This window comes from Macadamia integrifolia, unplaced genomic scaffold, assembly GCF_013358625.1.
Source record: "Macadamia integrifolia cultivar HAES 741 unplaced genomic scaffold, SCU_Mint_v3 scaffold1900, whole genome shotgun sequence".
In the NCBI taxonomy this organism is placed as follows: Eukaryota; Viridiplantae; Streptophyta; class Magnoliopsida; order Proteales; family Proteaceae; genus Macadamia; species Macadamia integrifolia.
The window spans coordinates 75874-101974 of record NW_024868409.1 but is presented as its reverse complement, the minus strand read 5'-3'; the positions used below and the strand labels follow the sequence as shown (position 1 = coordinate 101974).

Here is a 26101-nt window from a genome sequence, read left to right as displayed (position 1 = left end):
TATAGGGCTTTCTCGGGAAGAATTTTGAGTGTTGTAACTTCCAAGTCAGATCTCTGATTGCTGCAGGATTTTGATGGTTTGTTCCCTCATATAGGATCTCTATTCGATCCAAAATTTAGCTTCGAATCGTGGCTTGTGAGAATCTAAATCTTATCTATTAAGCCCTTCTCCAAATTTGAGTTTTCTGTTGAATCTGAACTTGATTTGTGTGTTGGAGTTTATGATGGATCCTACTGGGACCATGGTTTTAAGCATCGGTACGTATTGTTCCGTATCGGCCGATATGTATCTGTATCAACACTTACCGATACGATACATGGAATTTTTAAAACCCTTTCGTATCGATATGTATCCTACGATACATACCGATACACACCGATACACCACCGATATGATACGATACGCACCGATACGTATCGATACTCTATGGAAAAAATAAAATCGAGTGAAATATTCGTTTCGGTATGTATTGGTGCGTATCGGTATGTATCGACCAATACATACTGATAGGGTACAATACGTACCGATACAGTGCGCTACGGTCATATAATGGCCAAGTTAGGTCACTTTTCAGAAAAATTTCGGTTGAGTCTGAAGAAATATTGTTGAGTTGGATATTTATTGGAAGCCAAGGGTGTAACTAGAGTTCTAGAGTTAGAGTAGCTGCCCCAAAACCGGATAGAGCCCAATGAGTGGGAAATCAGAACACATGGCTCCTTATCCAAAATGGATGGAACATGTCCCATATCCCCCTGAATACCAAAGCCTTTTGAGAGACTTGTTACAGGTTGTTAGCCGATCTGGATTTGTGAATCCATTCTTGAAATGTTAAACAAAAGTTTTCCCCTCGCATCTCGGTCACTTTTACTTTTTCGTTATTTCGTAATCCCCTGGGTATGATACCTTATAGCTTGACAGTTACAAGTCATTTTCTCATTACTTTGGGTCTCTCATTTCCGATTTTTATTGGCATTACTATTGTGGGATTTCAAAGAAATGGGCTTTATTTTTTAAGCTTCTCATTACCGGACAGAGTCGGAACCAAGTATAGTACGTAAGGTTTCTGAGAGCACTTACAAGGCTTAACTTGTCACAAGACCAGGGTGAAAACTTAATAATTAAACACCCCTCGCGTCAATCTTACCTCCGTTGGCACGATTTTTTGAGGGGTTTTTGTTCCAAAGTTGCTGCCAGCCTTATTTCTCTCTAACTAAAGTGGAAATCAAGGTTTGGAACAAGGATATTACATTTATGGGACAATTACAAACCTTGAATTCTTAGTGCGATACCCTCAATTTAGTGTCTATGCATAATGCATGTTATTAATATATTTTTTTTAACAATTTTTTTAATGCAAAATATATAAAAAAGTGTTTCCTATCCATTTATGTGCGTATCTTTAGCGTATCTCCGATACGATACTCTCCGATACGTTTCTTAATTTTGGCCTATGATACGACGACCGATACCGATACTGATACTTTAATCCTTCTGGGACTGATTACCCTTTTGTAATTTAGAATGACATCATAGCTTCTATTTACACGTTCATAGCTTCTATAATCTCTCCGCACATGTCCATTCAAATCATCCCATAGTTATCAAGGCATTGCTTAGGCATCCAAGCGGGCCTAGGCAACTGTCGCCTTATTGCACTACATGTTGCCTTCTGTTTGGTCACATATCAGTTAAGTAATTTTTTTATTTACTTAAGATACTATTAAAAAATAAGCAAATACCCCTTATTTGAATCCAATAAAAAGAGTTTAAAAATCAAATTCCAAAATGATAAAAAGTCAACTCCGCTATTCTAAGGATAAAAACTGGATTTTCAGTTGTAGGGGCTATTTTCAATTTTCAAATGCTGGGGCTTTTTTTTTTTTTTTTTTTTTCAATTCTGAAAATTTCGTAAACTTATCATGGTAAAACATTGCTAAAAGCCAAAGTTTGGTAAAATAATATTTTGTTTTGATGTCCATAAAATTATTTTCATTCAGGAGATTTTAACAGCATTTGTGCATTTTAAAATAAGTTTGACCGGATCATAACTTTGCCATTACAACTTAGATTTAAGTAACCTTAGACTTGTTGGTAAGCTGGTTTTGTGCTATACCTAATACAAAAAGTCTAATGTAAAAATAAAATCATTTGACCGGTCAAACTTATTAGAGAACAAGTACATTTTTCTAAATGTTGATTTTGATGACTTGATGTGGCTTAATGATTTTTGAATTTATTCACTTTGTTGATTTGTTTTTCTGATGACTTGCATTGTTATGATTCTTTAATATTTATTCTAGCATATAAGTGGATTATATAATTTTCAATATGCTGTTTGTACCAAATAAAATGATTATATAAAAGAGAACACTGGAACGCTTTATTCGCTCAGGCGAGACGTTGTGGCTGCCTAATCGCCAAGGCAGTTAGGCAGTATCTTAAACGCCTTGGTTGCCTTGATAACTATGGATCATCCTCTATAATAATATTTTCTCCTTGACTAAAACCTAGCACTATTCCATCCATGTGTTCCCAAAATTGTAACTTACTACTTTCATCCAATCCTGCTTGGGGTGTGTAAGTGCTTTTTATATTGACAATCTCTTTCTCAACACAAGCTTGATGGATATAATACTATCTCCAAATCTTTTAACATCCAACAAATCATTCTTTAGATATTTGTTCACTACTATATCCACTCCATTTCTTTTACTTTGGTCTCCCATATACCAAACTTTAAAGTCGTCCAACATTCAGTTTCAAACTTATTTAATTCTGTAATGTTTATTTATCAAAATCATTGTTCAATTTTCTCTGATGTTTAACTTCAAATCTATAAATTTTTCATTGTTAATCTATTTGTTACAAGATCTTAACTTATTTGCAATTTTTAAAGCTCAACTTTCTCATTTACAGGGTATTTGTTTGATGATTACAGTCCTGCAAGTTGCTAGATTGCCAAACATAAAGGTATGTAAACATAGAATCTGGTACTTCGATAAATTTGTGCTGCATGCCTTTTTATTGTTATTATCTTTCTATCCAGGTGGCTTCGATACTTCTTTGTTGTGCATTTGTATATGACATATTTTGGGTCTTCGTGTCACCATTGTTCTTTGGTGAAAGTGTTATGATTGCAGTAAGTCTACTTCCTCCCTTTTTGTATGTATTTATTTGGTACCTAAATGCTGTTTCTTATTGTTGGCGATTGGGTTGTGATTACGGGATGATCTTTGTTATGGATGTATACCTTGTTCTGTACTTTGTTCTATGATTGGATCATGATTGGAGGAGTGCAGAATGGTTGGAACAAAATCTGGAGACGTGTAGATCAAGTTATGAAAATTTTACATACATGATTGCTGCTTTCATTTACAGGTTGCTCGTGGTGACAGTAGGAGTGGAGAATCCATTCCTATGCTTTTAAAATTCCCTCGAATTTTCGATCCGTGGGGTGGCTATAATATGATTGGCTTTGGGGATATTCTCTTTCCCGGTTTGCTTGTTTCCTTTACTTTCAGGTACCATTATTGTGTGAATAATTATTTATTCACTCCTTTCCCATTAATTAGTGTTTATACATACACTATTGTCGTATTTCACTTCTTTTTTTTTAATCAGTCTGAAACTGCATTTGATGTCTGAGTTGCTATGTTCCTCTTGCAAGATTTTGAGCAAGTTATATTCAATCTTGCCTTCGTCTTCATCGTGGTCATCCACAGGGCCTTGAATGAACTATTTTTGGGGTGAACCATCCAGGTAGAAATTATGAAGTGAAAAAGTTGCTGCGTGCCCTGGACAATAACAATATCATCATGCACTGTGTTTTGCAAAATGGAAGAATGATGTGGAAATTCTGACCGTTAGATGCCTTGGGCATAATGTGGATTGGCTGCTTGTCAAATTTCGAGACTGCAATTCAGATATATCCCCATATAAACAGACATACCCTCTCGTATATGCCCATGCACCCCCCACTATAGCTCCGTGGACCCTTTTGGTAGTCCCAGATTTTTTAATTTCTTGTTTTGCAACTTTGCAACTTTGCAAGCTCAGATTGGTCTGAAAGTGAACATGTTGACCAGGGGACCTTGGATTTCACCTGTCCACAAATATTTTCAGCCATATCTGAACTGCCACGTGCAGTTATAAATGGGTGTGAGCACCTGTTACCAGGTCTGGGTGCTAGGAGTGCCCATTCCCAATTATTGATGTATGTGATATAATGTTGCAGATTTAGATTAGGTCCATGGAAATGAATTAATTAGATCTTTACTCAGGAGGGAGGGGGAGAAAGAGAGCCCAAGATTACTTACGTGGATGAGTTTCCACCCTTCATGTAGTTGCAGCTCTCTTTATGGTGCTTATTTGACATTACTAAAGAGGCACTCTTGGTTTTTCATATCATCTGTAGAGATGTGCAAAATCCAATTTTGAAGGCCAAAGCTCTAGTGAAGTTGAGATATGAGGCTCAAAATTTGATATAACTGTTGAAACTGTGTTTAAAGAAACATCAAATCAATGGAGAATCACTAGGTGCATAGGAGTAGATTTCAGCAGCACCTCATGTAAAAGAAGTTCCTGGTCTAGAATAGGACATCAGAGAGTCTCAATTTTTATGAAAATAAATTTCCTAGTGCATCTTTGACTAGGAGGTGCAAGATATGCATGTTCGAATTTTCAAGAGAACCCTGTGTACCGAATGTGGGAACGCAAGAGGAGGGGTGAATTGGTTGAAAACAAAAATAAGGTACTCGATTTGAGGGATGAAAGACTAAGGTGAGTGAGAGATACAAAGAGGGAAGACAAAATATTTTTCTGTGTTTCATCCCTAACCCATGCTACAATTGCATATAAAGTTGCAATCAAATGTCTCACATAGTGCGGAGTGCCTTCTAGGTGGCAGTCACACCTCCCACATTTTAGAACTCTATCTTTCGCGACCAAGGTTTGAAACCCTGGTTGAAACCAAATTATATCGGATTTCCTTTAAAATCTGATCGAAATTCTGCAGGGGTTGGTGGTTGGTTTTGTTTGACAATTTCGGTGGTCAAACGGCCATATTTTTTGGGCTAAAACTTGGCGAAGACACTAATTAAGCATCCCTAAACTGTAGATCGAAGCATGAAAGAGAGAAAGCACAAAAAGAATTCAGGAAAATACTGTTCACACACTGTTTGCATGATACTGTTCATGTGTTACTGCCCATGTTTGCCTTGTGTAGGAATGCTTTCTAGAAGATCTTGTGGGCCCATTGGAGATATCAAATGGAGAAAGACTCGATCCCAATGCTGTCATAGTTTAGTTTCTATTGTGGCATAGATCTCGTTTCTACTATGTTAGTTATATGTTTCTAAGTTTGATTTAGAAAGGTATTAGTTGGGTGGAAATTTGTTTCCATTTTTATCTTTGGTTATTGTACAAGAAACTCCCTAGCTTGTGCAGGGATTCCTTTCCTTTTATTATTACTTCTATTTTGTGTAATTCAGCAAGTATTTAGTTGTAAGAGCCATAGAGCTCAACCAATGGTGTTAATGAAGAAAACTCTTTGCTTTGTGCAATATTGTCCTCGAGAGGCCGTGAGGTGAGAGACCTTAATAGGGTGGGATTCCCTTGGCTGAGATAGCCATTAACCCCTTCCCCCTTCTCTACTACAATCAATACCTATTTTATCCTAAAATTCTGAGATCGTAGTTGGCCATTAGAAACTCCATCGAGCATCCTCTTGAAGCTGATTATCATCACTGTCAAGCCATCAAAATATTTCTCAGTTGCTACTACTCTCGGCTGCTGATTGGTAAGGCCGCACAAGCTCCTGAGATATTGGAAATTGAGATTTTCAAGCTGAAACCTTGCCGGCATCAAATCTCCCTGATTATTCGTCTGTTTTAGCCCCAACTTTGGTGGATAGATTCCCCCCATAGGGAACCCCACTCAACCAGGCTTTGGTGGTGTTGAGTTCAGGTTTGTGAGATATTGAAAATCTCCCAAATTCAAGATGCAATTTGGCCTGGGATTTGGGGAGCTGCTACCTTCCATCTAGACCTCCACTCAATGGTGTCATCTGACCTAAACAACCTTTGTTACTGTTAATCTGGAAATCAATATTCTCATGTTTGAGTTTAAAATTCTGCCTGAGATAGGTGATTTATTTTCGCTGACTTGGGCTGGGCTTATATACTGCCACAGTGCCATGTTGGTTGGTTGGTATTATAGTGATATTATTCTGTTCTTCCCAGTTAAGAGGTTGTTCTCTTACTGTTATTAAAGATTGAAGTCATTACCTATTTGGTTTATCCTGTAATCCTATTTGGGGTTAGTTTAGTTGTTACCTACACTTACATTATAAACACATTGGAACCTTTAGATTGTTGAAAAACACTCAAATTAATCAGTCAATGTTACAAATGATTCAGTACTATAACATACAAAATATAAATAAACCAATTAAAAGATGCAATTGCAAGTGACAAATGGAGAAAAATCATTTAATATTATTAAATTTCAGAATATTACATCAAAGGTGTAATTGTACGATCACTAACTTCACAAGTTCATATCAAAGGTGCAAATAAGAAAAAATCCCCTACCCTTTCTCCTAATGACTTCCAACTAATGTTGATTTTTCCTCTCATTTACCCCATTCTGTTGGGGTGTGTCAACAAAAGCAAGTTGATGGATAATGCCATTATGGGTTAAAAAAATAAAATTGGAGTCCACCAGAGATATACTCAGCTCCTTTATTAGAATAAACAATTTTAATTCTAAGATCAAATTGAGGTACTCATTTGATAGAAAATGTTGAAGACTTCATAGATATCTCTCTTATATTTTCATCAAAAAGATCGAGGTCGACTAGGAATAATCATCAACAAATGAAACAAAATAACGATAACCAAATAAAGTAGTGGGAATAAGTCTCCAAACGTCAGAATCCACAATAAGAAAATGAATAATGGATCTATTACCATGATAGGGATAAGAAGAACGGCAATCTCTAGCAAACATACATGGTTTACACTGAAAAACATGGGAGGAAGAAAAAGATTAAAACAAGTTCGGTAATTTTTTTTTTCATGATAACAAAAAATGGATGGCTTAAACATTGATGCCAAATAATCTCAGAATTCAAAGTACTGCTGTCACTACGTCCACACAAATCACTGAGTTGTGGACAAATCAGGTGCGCGAGGTTTAAGAAGGTAAAGTCATTTCTCCTCACATCCCTTGCCAGTAATGTAGACTAGGATAGGGGTCTAACCAAGTCTCAACTGCAGGAACTTTTAATCCAAGAACAACCAGAACCAGCCCACACTTTAATATAGCAAATCAGATTACAATAAACAGCAGGGCAGAACTGAAGTAAATAATCGTTCTCAAACCAGTAGGGTATGTGGACAGAAGAGTAGAACTAATAATAGGTCCCTCAGAGCTTCAATTAGGTCCAATTCAATCTAACAACATGAACTGCAGGTCAAAAGATCAACAGAAAATAAACCAGATCAGCCAACTCCAATTCTGGACACTTCAGTGCACTAAAAGACAAAATTCAAGATATTTCTTATCTCTTCAAATCGAATGACCAGATTCAGCCCAGACTTGGATCGAGTCTCCCTAGGGTAGGGAAGGAGGTTCGATCAAAGTTATAGCCCAAACCAAGGGCTGGAAGTGCTTCAGGTCACAGAGGACCGATTGTAAAACTTGAAGAAATTCTGGGTAGAAGTTGAATTTTTTAAATACCTGGTCTGTAGAACAGTATGGGAGACTTGTAAATTACCTTGAATAAAGTAGAAGAAGAACTTAAAGAGACCTCTTGGACTTCACGCCGCAAAGAGGCACTGGATCGAACACCAGTCCATCACTTTGATCACACACAAAGCACACTCACAAGGGAGCAAAACGCAGAAGCATTGTTTTCATTCATAAAATCGTTCGAGGCTTAATGGGAGCGTGGGGTGATTACAATTTAGTAACTTCATAGTTACTAAAAAACTGAAATAAAGATACTAACATCTAGTTTTTAAATTTGGAAAAGTAAACTAGGAAATCAAACAACTAGAATTAGAAACTAACTTATGACTGAAAATTAAAAACTAACTACGTACTGAATTTGGAAACTAAATAATGCTGAAATTAGAAACTAAATAAACACCATCTAAAAAGGAAACTAATGAAAAGGAAACAAATCAGTGAATCCCGTATGTAACCTTAAAACCCTTAGTTTAGGCCCATAAAAGTGGCCTATTACACTCGAAACACTTGGGTTCAAAAGCCCAACATGTATGGAACCCAACCCTACGCTTGTTTCTAATAAAACATGCCTGTTTTGGTGATTAATCTGCATCAGCCAGTAATCCTCTTCGTAACAAATTCTAAAAGAAATAATAAGAAGGAAAAATATGACAACAATTTAAGCATTTGGTCAAGTGGTTCATAGATAAGAGACTAGTGGAAAGTTAGGATCATAAAGAACATAATCAAGGGAATAGAAGAAGTAACACTGCTAACCAAGAATATTGGAAAGGGAACCATCGACAACCTTAACCTTATCCTTACCAGAACAGACAAAATATGAATCATAACATTGGGACATATAAGTATGATCAATGGCACTTGAGTCAATAACCTAGTCAGGAAAGTGGAAGGAACATATGTGAAGACGTGCAAGGCTGAAGCCAAAGAGTTTGGCACTGCAGATGTAAGAGAGTTGACCAACTATGACATAACACTGCGAAATGCTGTAATATCTTCCTTGGTTAGGGAATTATGATTCGTTTGCAAGCTAGATGGATACCCCATAGGTTTAGTCCCAACCATCACAGTATGCGCTCTAGCTCCCTCTGTCATGTCACCACATACCAGTAGGACCGCCGCACATACTAGGTGGCGGCCGTTAACTACCTAGCACCTCTCTAGTGTGCATAGGTTCCCTACACCGTGATCACATTGGGTCTATCTCTGTCATCCCCTCAGAGTGGCCCTTGGCCTCTTTCTCCACCATGCAAATGTCTATGGGAGCTAAAAGTAAGAGCAGGTTCTAAAGAGATGGTGCAGTTTCCATGGCCACCAAGGAGGATTAGGACACACTCCTCAAGAGTTCAGTAGACCTTTGCTTTATCCTCTACATTGGATAGCTGAAGATCCCTATAATGGTCATACTCATATAGACCAATAAAAATATTATAGTATTTGGGAATTGTCATGTCTCCTTATTTCATTGTGATGACCTTCTGGAGGAGTTGGTAAACCTTAGACAAGTCACCCACTTGGTCAAAAGTCTTGGAAACAATCCCATATATCTTGGTAGTTTCCTTACTCAGACCTCCCATTATTAAGCTTCATAGAGAAAATCAATTAAGTCATAAAAATGGAGTTTTAGGTCTCCCATTTCTGATAAACTGTGTCATTTGATTTAGGTGCTTGAATGGTGCCTGTAATGTACCCTAGCTTCCCCCTACTCCATAGGAAAGCTTTACAGAATGAGTCTAGTCCAAGTAGTTGGTGTTGTTCAACTTCACAATAGAAATCTGGGTATTGAGATTCTCAAAGGCAATTTGAGTAGTATGAGAACTACTCAAAATGCTAGCCAAAGCTTTTGCAAGTCCATTGATCTTAGGCATAATTTAGAAACACACTCACAAAGTGGGGATGACACCTAAGCCAAATGGGGAGTATGCACTCTACTCAAATAGTCCTTCCCACTACTTGGAAAACAAAAAATCCAGCAAGGAGAACAAACATACATCTAAAGAAAATCCAACTTAAATAGACTCTTCCATCTGTAGCATCATCTCATAACAACTTAAGAGGCCTAAACAACATATCTCATCAACACATGGCAGCCGGAAGCATCACATACACCATTTCAAGAGTGAAAAAAGGGGCTAGCATTGCCCTTTTAAGCTAAGATTTTTTTTTTGGTGCTCGAATAATACTTTTCTTCACAATCCGAGACCATGGGGGGATTGAAGGTGATCCTGAGGCGATCCGAATGGACACTATCCCAACTCTAACAATAGTAGGATGAGAGATCAACCAAAAATCTAGTGTTAACTTGTATGGGGCTGGTTTTTATTGATTCGAGCTCCAAAGTCTGTTTCTTCAAATGAGATTTTCCTCTTGGTGTGTTTGTGGTCTTCATCAATGCTCATGTCTTTTCATATAATTGCCCCTTCCTTGGAACCCCTTTGAAACCTATAGTTCCAAAGAGAAGAAACGGAAATGGAGAACTTGTGGCATAACTCTTAAGCCAAAACTGTGGGCTCTAATACTAAGTTGGAATTTAGAGGTGGCAAGCGAACGAGAGAGAGAGAGAGAGGGGAAATGAGACTAGAAGGTTGAAGGAGAAGGAGAAGGAGAAGAAGAAGAAGAAGAGGGAAAGAAATGGTGGTAGAATGTAGTGGGAGAGAATGCACTTCTCTCCCCTATATTGATTTCACTTAGCAAGGGAACTTACATCCTTACCCCCTATGCTAATATAAGATAGCCAAGAGAGGTAAAGGTATATGGTGAAAAAGTTAGATTGTAGAGATTTTGAGAGAAGAAGGGAGCAAGAAAGAAGAAGAAATGGGAGAAGAGGGTTGAAGGAGAAGAAGAAGAGAAATAATGGTAGAGTTTTGTGTGAGAATCATCTCAACCACACCTATATTGCTTCACTAACGACATATAAGGAATTACATACACCTCTAACACTCTCCCTCAAGTTGGAGAATAAATGTCATGCATCCCAGCTTTGTATAAAAGGGTACTAAGTTGGTGAGGAATGAGCCTTCAGTGAAGTTGTTTGCCAGTTGATGATCTATCTTCACAAAGGGGGTGCAAATGTCTTATCTTCTCCTTGATGAAGCGTCGGTCCCCTTTAATGTGCTTTGTCTTGTCATGTTGCACCGGATTGTGAGCAATGCTTATAGCTGCCTTGTTGTTATAGTAGAGCCACATAGGTCCTTCAATATCAAATCCCAACTCTTGGACTAACCATTCCAACCATTAGTTCACAAACTCTATGAGCCATTGCCCTAAATTCTGTCTCGCACTTGAACTGCCACAACAGGCTATTTTTTGCTCCTCTATGTGGCCAATTGTGCAATAGCCCAGTGTAGATTGTCTGTTTGAGATGAATCCGGCCCAATCAACATCAATGTAGCCTTCTATTTTCAAGTGGTTGTGCCTGGTATAGGCATACAACAATCCTTTTCCTAGAGGACTTCAAGTATCTAAGGATGCAGTATACAACGTCCAAGTGCCCACTCTTGGGAGCATGCATAAACTGGCTCACCACTCCCACTGTATAAGTAATGTCTGGGCTAGTCAAAGACAAGTAGATAAGCTTCTCCATTAGTCTCTAGTATTTCCCTGCTTCAACAAGGGAAGGACCACAATCTTCTCCTAGTTTCTGATTCTACTCAATAGGAGAATTTTCCGGTTTGCAACCTAACATTCCTATTTATTTCAATAAGTCCAGCACGAACTTTCTTTGGCGTATGTTTATTCCCTTCTTAGACCTTGACACTTCAATTCCCAAGAAACACTTCACGTGTCCAAGATAGTTGCTTTCAAACTGTTTGGCCAAGTAGTTCTTCAACCTAGTTATCTTAGCCTTGTCATCTCCAGTCTCCACAATATCAACATAGACAATTAGAGCTGTAATAGTACCATTACCTCGTCTTGTAAATAAGGTGTGATATGCTTGACTTTGGGAATACCCATTCTTCAAGATAGCCTGCCTGAACCTCTTGAACCAGGCCTTTTGTAATTGTTCAAAACCATATAGTGACTTATTGAGAAGACACACCTTCCCTTTGGCTAAATGAAACTTGAAGCTAGATGGAGGTTGCATGTACACATCCTTCCTCTAGGTCACCATGGAAGAAAACATTTGTCACATTCAACTGATACAAGGGTCAAATCTCTATTAGCCGCCAATGACAAGTGGACCCTTATCGAATTATGCTTAGCTATAGGACCAAATGTCTCCTGATAGTTAATCCCATACACTTGACCATACCCTTTGGCCACCAACCTGCTCAACAACATCATGTGATCAATACTTGATTGTGCAGACCCACTTGCATCCAATTGGAACTCTCTCCCTGTGAAGATCAACTTGTTTCCAAGTGTGGTTTTTCTCAAGTGTCATCATTTCTTCAAACATGGCTTGCTTCCACTTTGGGTCAGACATAGCTTCAATGACCTTCTTGGGAATGTAAATAGAAGAAAGGGCAACAATAAAAGAACAACTGTAAGAGATAGAGCATCATAGGAAACAAACTGGGGTATAGGATTAGTGCAAGCTCTCTTTCCCTTTCTAATAGCAATAGGAAGGTCTAACTTAGATGAAAGGATGTTACCTAACCGATGAAGGTGGATCTCAGGATGTTGATCCAAAGAGGACTCTTGGCAGGTCTTCTTTCCCCTTCTTTTGTACACAAGTGACTCCTTCTCATTATCTGAACCACCACTTGAATACAAAACCATTTTATAGCATTCCTTTTTGCGAGGAACTTGGAAACCTCAACTCTGTGTACCTCCTTATCTATAAACACTCTGATATAGTTTTGTCCTTTTGTATGGCTCGTTTTAGGCCTTGTATAGCATAGAGGCCTTTCCTAATGCTGAATACAAATTTTTTCTCGACTAATCAGAAGATAAAATATTCTTATGCATTTGGAAATATTGTAAGAATCATCGACTGAATTGGTTCGGGAAGTGGTAAATTATAAGGAGGGTTTTATGGTCGGCGGCCTATAATGGAGTCTATGGATGGGAACCTAGTTCTGCCACATGGCACATAGCAAGGGACTGAAATTTTGTGGACAGGTAGAGCCAAGGTCCTCTGCTACTATGACAAGTTTCAACCCAAACAAAGAGTTCAGCCAAGTGGAAAAACAGAGCATCAAAGAATGCAGGACTATGTAGAGGCTGTATGCCAACACATGCTAGGGTTTATTGAATATGAGTCTGAAATTTGAGATGTAGCTGATTTGGACGTTTCCCTGGACGTCCTTTAGTCAAATGCGCTACATCTCTTCCTCGTGGCATAACTAGAGCACCATCCAGTGATTCTGTTAGACTACAGAGCAGGAAAAACTTTGCTTAAATTTTTAATAAAAGCTTTACTTTGTTAAAATCAAGTAGGTTTAGTTGTGTTGGATTCTATTCTATGTTCTTCTTTGTGAATGCAATATATTTAGTATATTATATATTATTTTGGAAATCATGACTGGTGGATCTGTCTTGCATTGGCCATGTCTTTCTGTAAATCAGAATAATGAGAATTTTCACTTGGTTGAAGCTACATGTCAGTAGACATGACTTGAATTGTTACAACATATTATGGAATTTTTATTGAAATATTTTCTTAATTGTCATGTTCTAGAAGTTGCATGCAAACTCTGTCAAAATGGAAACATGCATGTATATTTTTGTGCACATGTCAACATTTTAGAACCATGCTTCCCTGCTCGTTGATGACTTCTGATTTGCTGATAGCCTGATATTTTTATTGGCTCATTTGTATTGTCCATTTCTTTCTATGAGCAGAATTCTGGCTGATGCCGATAACTCGAATGGATAGAAATAGAAATGATATTTGATATTTGTTTCCTAAGGATTTCCGGTGGCCCTTTGGTTTTCCTTTTTTCCATTTTAATAGTTTTTGTGACATTGCAAACTGTTTCAGGGATGGGCCGGATGGTTCTTTGGACAAATAATATTTTCTCATTCTATTTTATTGGCTGATGCAGATATGACAGATCAAATAAAAAGGGAATTCTAAATGGATATTTTCTTTGGTCAACAATTGGCTATGGGATTGGTGGGTATTTCCACATCATATTCTCTTCCTTTAGTGTGCATGTTAATACTTATGTGTGCTGTTAATAAGTCTTAAGTTTTGAGCTGGAACATGCTTTTGTTTGATGAAGTAGGATTATTTCTTTATCTGGCACGGTTTATGCGATATTCAAGTGAATTGTCAAATTTATTCGGCTGGGTTTGTTGTATCATGCATTATTCAAATATCCATGCTTCCAAATCTTACACTCTATACTTAATATGAAAACAGATGGGAAAGAACTTGTAAAGCTAATTTAAATTCAATTAAAATAATAATCAAACTAGTGCCTCGAATCTTATGCAAGAAATCCAAGGTGACTTGTGAACCCATCTTGTATACTGATCTTCTTGCAGCCAACTAGAGATGCTTCTTGATGGACCATTTGAAACAGGCTGGGTACCTGTGGTAACCCTCATATGGATTATTTAATATTTCTATTTTCTTTTGTTTAGAAAGTATTTATTCAGATTTTAATCATGTTGCATTATTGGTAGGAGCTAGATTTAGAAGGCATTCAAGCTCTATTAAATTCATTTTGGGACAGGTGTTGTAGTTTCTTTTGAGTTGATTAAGGAATGACGAAGTTCAATTTCTCCATGCTTTCTTTATTTATATAGGTCAAAATTTCACCAGTTGTGTTGTAATGAGTTGTATATGAGTTTCCTTCCAAGCCCTGTATAATGGCTGCACTCTATAGATGGCTGGTGGGACCCCACAGTTTGATCCAGTAAGGTGCAAAAATCTAACCTCTTTCTTTGCCCTTTTTGTCTCAATTCAACTATTTTAACATGGTTTATCCCTGAACCCTATCAATTGGCCACCTCTTTGTACCAAACCTAATTTATCAAGTTTCAACTATGAAGTCACCTCTTTCACTGCTACTCAAACTACCCCAGTGATTTCATATTCCCCTAATTCTCCCCAGTTTGCTATTCCCTAGATCCCTATTTCCTATCGCCTACCATGGGGGAAATTCCCAGATGTTAAAATAATTTTTTTTTGGGGTTGGGGGGGTGGGGGGGGGGGGGGTGTGGGGTTGGGGGGGACTCAGCAATGCATTTATTGAAGGAAAAGAGAAAGTACAGGACCATGAAACCAGCAGACAAGCTACATGACCAGGTAAATCATGTCCCGTTTTCCCTGGAGTTTGACAATTCAAAGCCCTAAATATCCTGTAAAGTTCTATCAAAATAAATCAATAAATAATAGCTCTTTGATTCTTTTGACAGAATACCTTAATATTTTGACTGTCATACTTGGTGCCAAAATTAGTGTTCTGTATACCAATCTGGGATAGATGTCTTAGTCTACTTAAATTCCTTCAGTCCCATCTGTTCCACTGTAGTCATATAACGGTGGAGTTCTACTTATCCTAGAGAATTCTAATCATGAAAGCCAATTAAAACGGAGTGACTACATTCTATTTATCATCGATGAAATACAAATAAGGTCTTGAAATTAGTTTCGTGAAATTGATCTGAGACAAAAGTAACAAACAGACAGATCTCCACTCTTTGGCTGGAGTAAAGTTCTATTCATTTCATTTTTGTTGTATTACGTCATCTTACAACATTAGAGCATGAGTACAATCAGTTGCAAATTATTGCCTTGCTTTTGCTCATGGTTCTTGATGTTGGTCTATTGAAAATATGCATTCAAATTTTTTAACACGGAATCATACTACTATTGCAAATCAACTGTGGATGAATTTGATGGCCCCATTGTGGATTTGGAAAGGTAGATATTGTTTGTTCTGTTTGTCCACCATTATGGTGTAAACCTAGCATGGGCAGAGGAGTCTGAGGAAGATATTGGAGCTAGATCGGCAGGGTTGGAGTCGGGAGATGTTTGGGCAAGGTTTCAGATTCCAACCTCAGTTGACCTCAAAATATTTCCTCGAAATGGTCAAAATCTGGTAAGTTATTGAAGGGAAAAATTAGGGAAATATTTGAAATATTGCAGTGAAATTTTAGGAGATGATTCATAGTTGTCAAGGTGTCACCTAGGTGTCTAGGCTCTATCTTGGGTCCAAGGTGACAACATGCCTTGTTGACACTTCAAGAGTTTACCTTGATTTATGTTTTTATTTTTATTTTTTTATGAATATGATTATATTATGTCCTATGCTTTGTTTATTTATTTTTGGTGAATAAGATAATATATTACAAATAGGGAAGAATATGCATGCACCCCCTAAGGAGAGGGAAAGGTAAGAAAAAAAGGAAATACCAAATGCAACCCTCATTTAGGAGGGGGGCACTTCACAAAGTAATGGGATGACCCAGGCAACAACAATCAACCTGTTAGTTAGGGAATCAATGCACCTAGAGGGGAGACCTGGTATCTTGGATCTAACATCAAAGAGGATTGTATCTCAAATCTAATGGGATGGTCCTAGATTTGGCTTTCCATCTTCTGAGATTGTGCTCCATCTAGATGTGATATATGGCAGCATTAATAGCAAGCGTTCCGACGGTGTCACAATTTGATTTGCTGGCAAAGGTCATGTCAATCCAATTCTAGTCCCAGTTGCAGGGATAATTCTTCTCCTTTAGGCCAGCATTTAGCAAGCATCCCTTTCCTAAAGATTGGTAAAAGGGGCAAGCAAAGAAGCGGTGATCCATGTCGGCAGACTCCAGCAAAGACAGCGGGAGGGGGAAACCCGAATGTGTATCTGAATGAGGAAAACCCGAGTTGGAAGGCATTGAGTCAAGGCTCGCTAGATAGAGAAGTTGTGGCTGGGATTTGCTTCTTGAATGAGGCAATCTTGAACCAGGGAATCAAGGGGGCCCGAGCACGAACAAGGTTCCAAGCGGACTTGGACCAGAACTGGCCTGTGAAAGAGGAAGACCAAACTACAAGATCTCCACTCCCATTAGGTGGTGTAGCACCAACAAGGGTCTACAAGAGAAGGACCAAGAAGGTCGACCCAAGTGACTGACTGGGTCTACCAGATCTGGCCTTAGATAGCCCACGATTTGGGCTAGTGATGGGGAGATGTTAGATAGTATTTAGTTGCTAATTTAGCCATATATTTAGTTTCTAAGTCATGTCCTAAGTAGTTTCTAAATTCAGTTTCACATCTAGTTTCCTTTTTTGCAGTTTCAGTTTTAGTAACTTCATGTAACTAGTTTTTAGTAACTCAGTCTTTGTTAGTTTCTAAAATCTGAGTTACTATTATTTGTAATCTTCCCCGTCATTATTATAAATAAAGCGAAGGGCAGCAACACAACCCACGATTTTTGAATTTGAAAAGAAAGCTCTTATGCTGTTGCTGCTGGCTTTTTCCATGGTTGTTCCTTGTGTCTGATCAAGGAAGAATGACTTGTTGTGTGATCCTAGTGACTCCTTGCGGCGTGAAGTGCAGGAGGTCTTTTTCAGGCTCTACTATTCTTTAATTTCTCTCTATTCTCAAGGTTTTAGCACTGCTCTAAATCAGGTATGTGTATTTCAGACTCTGCCCAGATTTTCCGAGAGAATAGAGCATTCGGTCCTTACTGGAAGAACCAGTTCCAATTGTCGGAATGTCCCAATTTTTTGGTCGAAGGTTCCCCTCTGTCCAAGTAGGGTTCGACCCAAAGCAGGCCTGATTCTGTGCTGCCTTTGAAGAGATATTCAAAATCTCTATATTTTTGTCTTCTGGTGGTCTGTAATTTCTACTTCTGAAATCGATACTTCTGTTGGTTTAGTTTCTAATTTCTGGACTGCTGTTCGAATATTCTGACCACTTGCATCTGTTAATAACTCTGGTCAGTCCCTGGTTTAGTTCTAAGAATTACTGCTGTTCTTATTTGTTCTCTGTAATATGGTTCCTAGAGGTCGGTAGTTTTTTGGAATGATATTTGAAGTCTGATTATATATATATATATATATATATATTCAGAATTGGTTTTGGTTGTTCTTTGGTTTATAAGTTCCTGTAGTTTTGGGTCTAGTTTGGCTTGTCAAACATAGTCCTACATTAAGTGGTATCAGAACATGGCTGAGAACAACACCCCCACCCTAGTTTTTCTTTTGGAGATGTTACAAAATATGAGGACTGAGATGAAGGCTGAACAGCAAGCCTTGCGGACTGAATTGAAGGCTAAACTGAATATAAGGTTGTTGAATGTAGAGACCCCACCACAACAGCCTACCAGTGATTCACATACAACACCCGAAGTGGAAGCCCCATTGAATGTAGCTGCTCAGTTGGGTAACAGGAGAGCAAACCCTAATATGAGAGCACCACAGAGGGTTCTTGTAGTGCAACCTAAATTTGAAGAATATGAAAGGGGTTACTTTGAGACTAAACGTCCCACATATCAGAGGTACTCTGGAGATTCACAGAAGGTCAAACTCGATTTGAAGGAGTTTGATGGAAGACATGACGCCCAACTGTTTTGTGATTGGGTAGTGGCATTGGGTGACTATTTTGACTATTATGATTTACCTGAGGAAACTAGCTCGTGCTAAGCTAGTTGAGGCTGATTGTGATTGGTGGAGGACCTATGAGCATTAATTGGAAGATTGTGGTAAAGAATCACCTACTAGTTGGGAGGAGATGAAACTTGAGCTATCTGACAAATACTTGCCACGCAACTTCAGAGCTCGCATACAAGACCAGCTGAATTCTCTTCGTCAAGGGACTATGTTGCAGAGTACATGAACATGTTTGATGCACTTTATTCTCGTACAGGCATAAGGGAGAATGAAAGACAACTATTATCTCGATTTCGACTGGGATTGCGAGCTGAAATCAACAGGGGGATTGGTGTGGTTGATGTGTACTCAGTGAGGGATTGTTTTGATAGGCACTATGAGCAGAGGAGCTTATAGCACAGCCAGGTAGAAGGTTTGGTTTTCAAGCTGGGGAGGTCAAGAAAACTTTTCTAGCCACGAAACCTAGTAGTTGAGTGCCCCCAAAGTTCACATTTCCTCTACGGGCTGATCACAAAGGCAAGGCACCCATGACAAGTACTAATAAGGTGCAGTGCTTCCTTTTCCAGGAGGTAGGGCACTTTGTTAAATCTTGCCCACATAAGCAGAGGATTAATGCAGTAGCTGAGGTTGACGAATCCAATGAGGAAGATGAGTCAACTTTTTACCCCTATCCCTTGAATGATAATGATGATGGTGGATATGACTATGACATGGAAGACACTAATGAGGATGGCACTCATGGAATAAATATTGTTACTCGCATATTGGTGGTTGAAACCAAAGGAGAGGATTAGGGACGTAACTGTATATTCTATAGCCATATGAAGTCAGGTGAGCATACTTGTCAGATTATATATGATAGTGGCAGTTGTGTCAATGTTGTCTCTAAAGCCTTTGTGAAGAAAGCAACCTTGAAATCTGACCCCCATTCTGAGCCTTCTAAGGTATCCTTGCTGAATGGTAATACCTTGGAGGTGAACAAGACGTGCTCAATTCCTCTGAAACTTTATCAGTATGAAGAGAAAGTTTGGTGTGATGTGATCCCAATGAAACTCATAGATGTATTGCTTGGTCGTCCCTGGATGTATGACAATGATGCCATGGTTAGAGGGAAGAAGAATCTGTGTACTTTCATGTGGAAAGGTGTTCCTACAATTTTCTATCCGGTAAATGTGCCAGCTAAAATACGGCGACGGAGATCCCTAAGGTTGAATCAGAAGGATGTTGACATTGAGAAGAAGGTGGTAGCTATGCCCACAAAAGAGTTGTTAGCTATTCCCCGTAAGTAGTTCTTACCCACAAGTCATAAGACTGGAATGGTTATGGCTATTGTTACTCAAGAAGTCACTCCCCAACCTGAGGTAACACATAATGCACCTATTAAAGAGCTCTTATCTGATTTTTCTGACTTAGTCCCTGATGATCTCTCAGATGAGCTACCTCCCATACAAGATGTACATCATGCTATTGATTTGGTACCTGGTTCTGTGTTACTCAACCTTCTCACTTATAGACATGTTGAGCTGAAACGGCAAGTGGATGGGCTATTACAGAAGGGCTTCATTGAGGAGAGCTTAAGTTCTTGTGCAACGCCAACTATAATCACGTAGAAGAAGGATGGGTCTTGGCGTATGTGTGTGGACAACCATGCTATCAACAAGATAACAGTCAAGTATATGTTCCCTATACCACGACTAGATGATATGTTGGATATACTATCCGGGGGCAAAGGTCTTTTCCAAATTAGATCTGAGGAGTGGCTATCATTAGATTCGCATCCGTTTTGGAGATGAGTGGAAGACTGCCTTAAAAACCTAGGATGGCTTATATGAGTGGAAAGTCATGCCTTCCGGTCTGACGAATGCACCTAGCACCTTCATGTGAGTTATGACACAGGTACTTCGTCCCTTCATTGGTCGTTTTTTGGTTGTTTACTTTAATGATATTTTGATATATAGTAAGAACCAAGAAGAGCATATGGATCACTTGAGGCAAGTCTTGAGAGTACTCCGTGCAGAGAAGTTATACATTAATCTCAAGAAGTGTTCATTTATGCTGCCCAAGGTTGTATTCCTTGGATTTATAGTGTCATCAAAAGGGGTTGAAGATGATCTGGAGAAGATCAAGGGCATCACTGATTGACCTATACCTAAGACACTAACAGAAGTTCGTAGCTTCCATGGTTTGGCTTCCTTCTACAGGAGATTTATTTGGAATTTCAGTGCAGTCATTGCACCCGTCACTGAATGTATGAAGTCGAGTAAAGGGAAGTTTGAATGGACAGCAGCAGCGACCAAAGCCTTCGCTCTTGTGAAGAGGAAGATGACAGAGGCTCCCATTCTACTCCTACCAGATTTTGACAAAGTATTTGAGGTAGCTACTGATGCTTCACATGTTGGGTTAGGAAGAGTGTTAATGCAATGACACCCCATCGCTTTCTATAGCGAGAAACTGAATGAGGCGAAGAAGTATTATTCAACATAATTTTTGGAGTTATATGTAGTCGTCCAAGTGCTACGCCATTGGAGACAATACCTAATTGGTAAGGAGTTCATTTTATACACTGATCATGAGGCTTTGAAGCACCTTCACTCACAGAAGTCGATTAGCCATAGGCATACCAAATGGGTTGCTTACTTGCAGGAGTTTATATTTACTATGAAGTACAAGGCGGGAAAAGAGAACACAGTGGCTGAAGAGAACCCAGTGGCTGATGCACTTAGCCAGAAAGTGCTCACATTTGATACATTTTCAGCACATGTTATTAGCATTGATTAGATACGAGGTGAGTACGCATCTGATTCTGATTTCAACATTGTCTTTGCGGAGTTGCAATAGGGTGGACAGCACCTAAAGTACTCCATTCATGATGGGTACTTATTATTTGGTACACGGCTTTGTATTCCAAACTCTTCTCTACGTCACCACATCATACGGGAGTTACATGGAGGAGGATTAGGAGGACATTTTGGGAAGGATAACACTCTTGCACAGGTGACGGATCGATATTATTGGCCATGCATTGCCAAGGATGTCAGTCATGTGATTAAGAGATGTTGTGTATGTCAGTTAGCAAAAGGGGGTAAATAGAACACATGATTATACTCTCCACTACCTGTTCCTCATGCACCGTGGGTTGATGTTAGCATGGATTTTGTTCCTACTAAAGAATTATATGATTCCATTATGGTGATTGTGGTTCGTTTCTCTGAGGTGGCTCATTTCATACCTTGTCACAAACTTTTGATGCTTATCAGGTTGCAAAGCTCTTCTTCAAGGAGGTAGTGCGACTACATGGGCTACCAACTTGTATTGTGTCTGACCGTGACATTAAATTCATGAGTTATTTTTGGAAGACATTGTGGTTGAAGACAAATACAAAGCTGAACTTTTCAACTGCATTTCATCCACAGACGGACGGATAGACAGAGGTGGTGAACCGTAGCTTGGGAAACTTGTTGAGGTGTTTGGTTCGAGATTATGATAAGACATGGCCTTCCATTCTTGATATTGCAAAATTTTCCTACAACAGCTTAGTGAATAGGACAACAGGTCGTACTCCTTTTGAGATCTTGCTTGGAGTTCAGCCTAAGCGACCTATTGATCTTATGTCACTCCCACCCCAAGCTCGAGTTAGTATTAAGGCTGATGAGTTCTTACGTCATATTACTGAGGTGCATGCCAACGTCCGATGACGTATTGCCTTGAACAACGAGGTGTATAAGGCTTCTGCTGATCGTCATCGGCATTATGTGGAGTTCAAACCCGGGGACATGGTGATGATTCGAGTAAATCCTGAACGATTTCAGACAGGTGTCAATACCAAGTTACATCCACGGAAGATGGGTCCCTATAAGGTGCTGAAACGTATAGGACCTAATGCTTATGTGCTTGAGTTGCTTGATGACATGACCATAAGCAACGTGTTTAATGTGTCTGATCTTCACCTTTATGTTGGGCACCATTCGGATGATGGAGACACAGAACAAATGCTGAGGCTACCCCAACAGAAGCCACCTACTTTTGAAGTTATTGAAGACGGCTTGGATGATAATTACAAGACCTCTTGCCGTGGCACCGGTTGTCACACTTTTCTTGTCAAGTGGAAAGGCCATCCCCGTAGTGATTGTACTTGGATTCATGCTGATGATTTCAAGAGACTTGATCCCGACTTGTATGAGCGCTACATATCCCTTATCCATTTTTCGGAGTTGAATGTTTTCAAGCCGGGGAGAGTTGATGCAGCACCAACAAGGGTCTACAAGAGAAGGACCAAGAAGGTCGACCCAAGTGGCTGACTGGGTCGACCAGATCTGGCTTTATATAGCCCATGATTTGGGCTAGTGATGGGGAGATGTTAGATATTATTTAGTTGCTAATTTAGCCATATATTTTGTTTCTAAGTCATGTCCTGAGTAGTTTTTAAATTCAGTTTCAGATCTAGTTTCCTTTTTTGCAGTTTCAGTTTTAGTAACTTCATGTTACTAGTTTTTAGTAACTCAGTCTTTGTTAGTTTCTAAAATCTGAGTTACTATTATTTGTAATCTTCCCCATCATTATTATAAATAACGAGAAGGGCAGCAACATAGCCCACGATTTTTGAATTTGAAAAGAAAGCTCTTATGCTGCTGCCGCTGGCTTTTTCCATGGTTGTTCCTTGTGTCTGATCAAGGAAGAATGACTTGTGTGATCCTAGTGACTCCTTGCGGCGTGAAGTCCAAGAGGTCTTTTTCAGGCTCTACTATTCTTTAATTTCTCTCTATTCTCAAGGTTTTAGCACTGCTCTAAATCAGGTATGTGTATTTCAGACTCTGCCCAGATTTTCCGAGAGAACAGAGCATTCGGTCCTTACTGAAAGAACCAGTTCCAGTTGTCGGAATGTCCCAATTTTTTGGTCGAAGGTTCCCCTCTGTCCAAGTAGGGTTCGACCTAAAGCAGGCCTGATTCTGTGCTGCCTTTGAAGAGATATTCAAAATCTCTATATTTTTGTCTTCTAGTGGTTTGTAATTTCTACTTCTGAAATCGATACTTCTGTTGGTTTAGTTTCTGATTTCTGGACTGCTGTTCGAATATTTTGATCACTTGAATCTGTTAATAACTCTGTTCAGTCCCTGGTTTAGTTCTAAGAATTACTGCTGTTCTTATTTGTTCTCTGTAATATGGTTCCTAGAGGTCGGCAGTTTTCTGGAATGATATTTGAAGTCTGATTTTATATATATATATATATATATATATTCGGAATTGGTTTTGGTTCTTCTTTGGTTTATAAGTTCTTGCAGTTTTGGGTCTGGTTTGTCTTGTCAAACCCAGTCCTACATTATTAGGTCTCTTGGGAATGACTGGAAAAGCATCCTAGATGGAGAGCAGGGGAGGAGCCCAGCCGAAGGGGAGAAGAATATCTAAGACCATGGACAGCCTTTCGAAACTTGAGGAATATATGGGATCTATCAACAACAAAGTGGATGAGAATCCCAAGAGGGTGCTAGTGCTCTTACCAAATGCAGGTGTCAGCGCCATGACACCATCATCAATTTGGGACTTAATGACCACAACAAGAATCTGAACTTCAAAATCTTTCTCCATGCCCAAGAAGCATATGAAGGAATAGGAAAGGTCCATATATAATTAATTCTGAGAGGTCTAGAGTAAACCCAGTCATTCCTAGCATCAAGTTTCTAGATAAGTTTAAGGATCCCAGAAGAGTTGACATTCCTTGATTCTTCTCAGACCCAAGCCTCCTTCCTCTTCGGGGAGGCAGAAGACGGACCGATGGGGTGAATAAAGCTAGAACACTCAGTACCTTGCTAGAGGAGATTGCACATGAGAGAATTAGGGTTCTTGATTATGGACTTGGGCAGCTTGAAGATGCTCGGCCAATAGATGTAAGATGATTGGAGCATTGACCTAATTGACTTGAGGTGACCTGCATAAGATAGGAGCTTTCCTTTACACAATTGCAGCCTCTTGTGCATATGAGGTCCATAATAGGGAGTAGTGATGCAAAGACAGCTTGGAGGCAATCAGGGGGAGCACAAGATACTTAACTGGGAGGCTACCCAAGGAGAACACGGGAAGAGCTAACAAATTGAGCTTTTAAGCCTCGGAGACACCGGAAAAAATGAGAGGGACTTCTAGACGTTGATGCGGAGTCCAGACAAAACTCTGAAAGTGACGAAGATAGGACATGATCTTCTCCACTGAAGAGGGGAGGCCTTGGAGAGGATCCTAAGATCGTCTGCAAAGTCGAAAGCCTTACCTTCGAAAATGACGAGATAAGAAGCTGTTCCATCTTAGCCTGAATACTTCTGGAAAGGACCTCAGGAGCCAGAGTGAATATTTATAGAGATAGGGGGGCACCCTTAGTGAATGCCCATGTAAGAGCTGAAATACCCTACAGGATTCCCATTTATGAGCACCGAGAAGAGGTTGAAGAGAGACAAAGGAGGTTGGCTCTTCCTTTCAAAAAACCTCTGACAATCTCATTGCAAAGGAAGATGTTATCTTATATGCTTCTACCAGGGATAAAGCAGATTGGTTGTCACTAACAAGGGATTCAACCACGAGCTTCGGCCTGTTATCAAGGATCTTAGCCATAAACAAAATGAAATCGGGTTAAATTCCGTTGTGGAGGAAGCACCTTCTTTCTTAGGGATAAGGCAGAGAAAATGGTGAGTAACTTATTTAATCTATGTAGGATTGTTGAAAAACTAAGAGGGAACCATGAAGGTAATGGGGAAGGAACTTGTTGAGAAGGCCTTCAGGGATAGTTTTGAGGGAGGGAAGAGAGTCTGAAAATCTTCTCAGAAAAGTTGACATCTAATAACTAAAATGAGAAATACGGGTGAGGAAATCTCTGAAAATTTTTGGTCTTCATACATCTTGTTATAAGAATTTCGAATTGTTTGTTGACACGGACAAAGTCAGGGAAAACCTTTGAAATGATTTCAATATTGGATCTTGGACTTATAATATAGTTCGAATTGAATCTCTTTAGAAAGAAGATCTTTTGTTTCATGGTAGCCTGCTCCAATCCCCTTATGAAACTTTCGTTATTGGGTTAGCCATACACTTCACATGTTTCTAGCGATTACAATGGCATCATCAAATGATACAAGTCTTGGATAAGAATCTACAATGCACTAGAACGCCCTTATTGTCGATCCTTTACTCCGACAGCAACTATGATGGACATATTTCCAAATTTGGTTTCCTGGGTCAGTCTCACATGTGGCCATTTTTTCCATTCTTAGCACATTTTTGATAGTCAGAAAATATAAGTAGTTCCAAGATCTTGGCATTTTTTCAATGCGGCAAAATGGTACAATGATATTTGGAATGTCTCAGCTAGCTCAGCTGGTTGTAGGGGATCAAATTCCAGATTCATAGGGTGGGGGTGGGGGTGCGGGTTATTATATGTTAGAATAGATTATAGTTTAGTCACTTTCATATTCATATCCACCAGCATGAATGGTGATATAACATGCTGGCCATTGTATCTCTTGATGAAAACCCTGCTTGCCTACCCTAGTTGGTAGTTGGAATGATCAAAAGTGTTTCCGTGGAACTATTGAGTTCCAGTTATTTCTTATAGTAGCATTATCCACCGACAACCTCAAAGTTAGAATCTGTTTTTTAATCATTTGAATAGCTTATACTTTGGCAGATGACCTACGTAGTACGAACCATAGAATTATGCAGCAGCAGTGTTTCTTATTAACAAGAAATGACAATTTCCCTATTGCAGGTCTTTTACTGACATACCTTGGCTTGTATCTAATGAATGGGAATGGTCAACCTGCACTTCTGTACCTTGTACCATGTACATTAGGTAATAGAATTGTGGTT

At 39.1% G+C, this 26101-nt stretch overlaps 1 protein-coding gene across 1 annotated transcript in view; it reads left to right on the top strand.

Moving 5' to 3' along the window:
- LOC122065142 (signal peptide peptidase-like 2) overlaps nucleotides 1-26101 on the top strand; it is a gene marked incomplete at its 5' end in the record, with an annotated part of 37221 nt that overhangs the window by 10573 nt on the left and 547 nt on the right. The window contains 5 exon segments of the mRNA XM_042628948.1: nucleotides 2917-2970; nucleotides 3047-3139; nucleotides 3379-3521; nucleotides 13743-13813; nucleotides 26001-26084. Coding sequence (XP_042484882.1) covers nucleotides 2917-2970; nucleotides 3047-3139; nucleotides 3379-3521; nucleotides 13743-13813; nucleotides 26001-26084 — 445 coding nt within the window.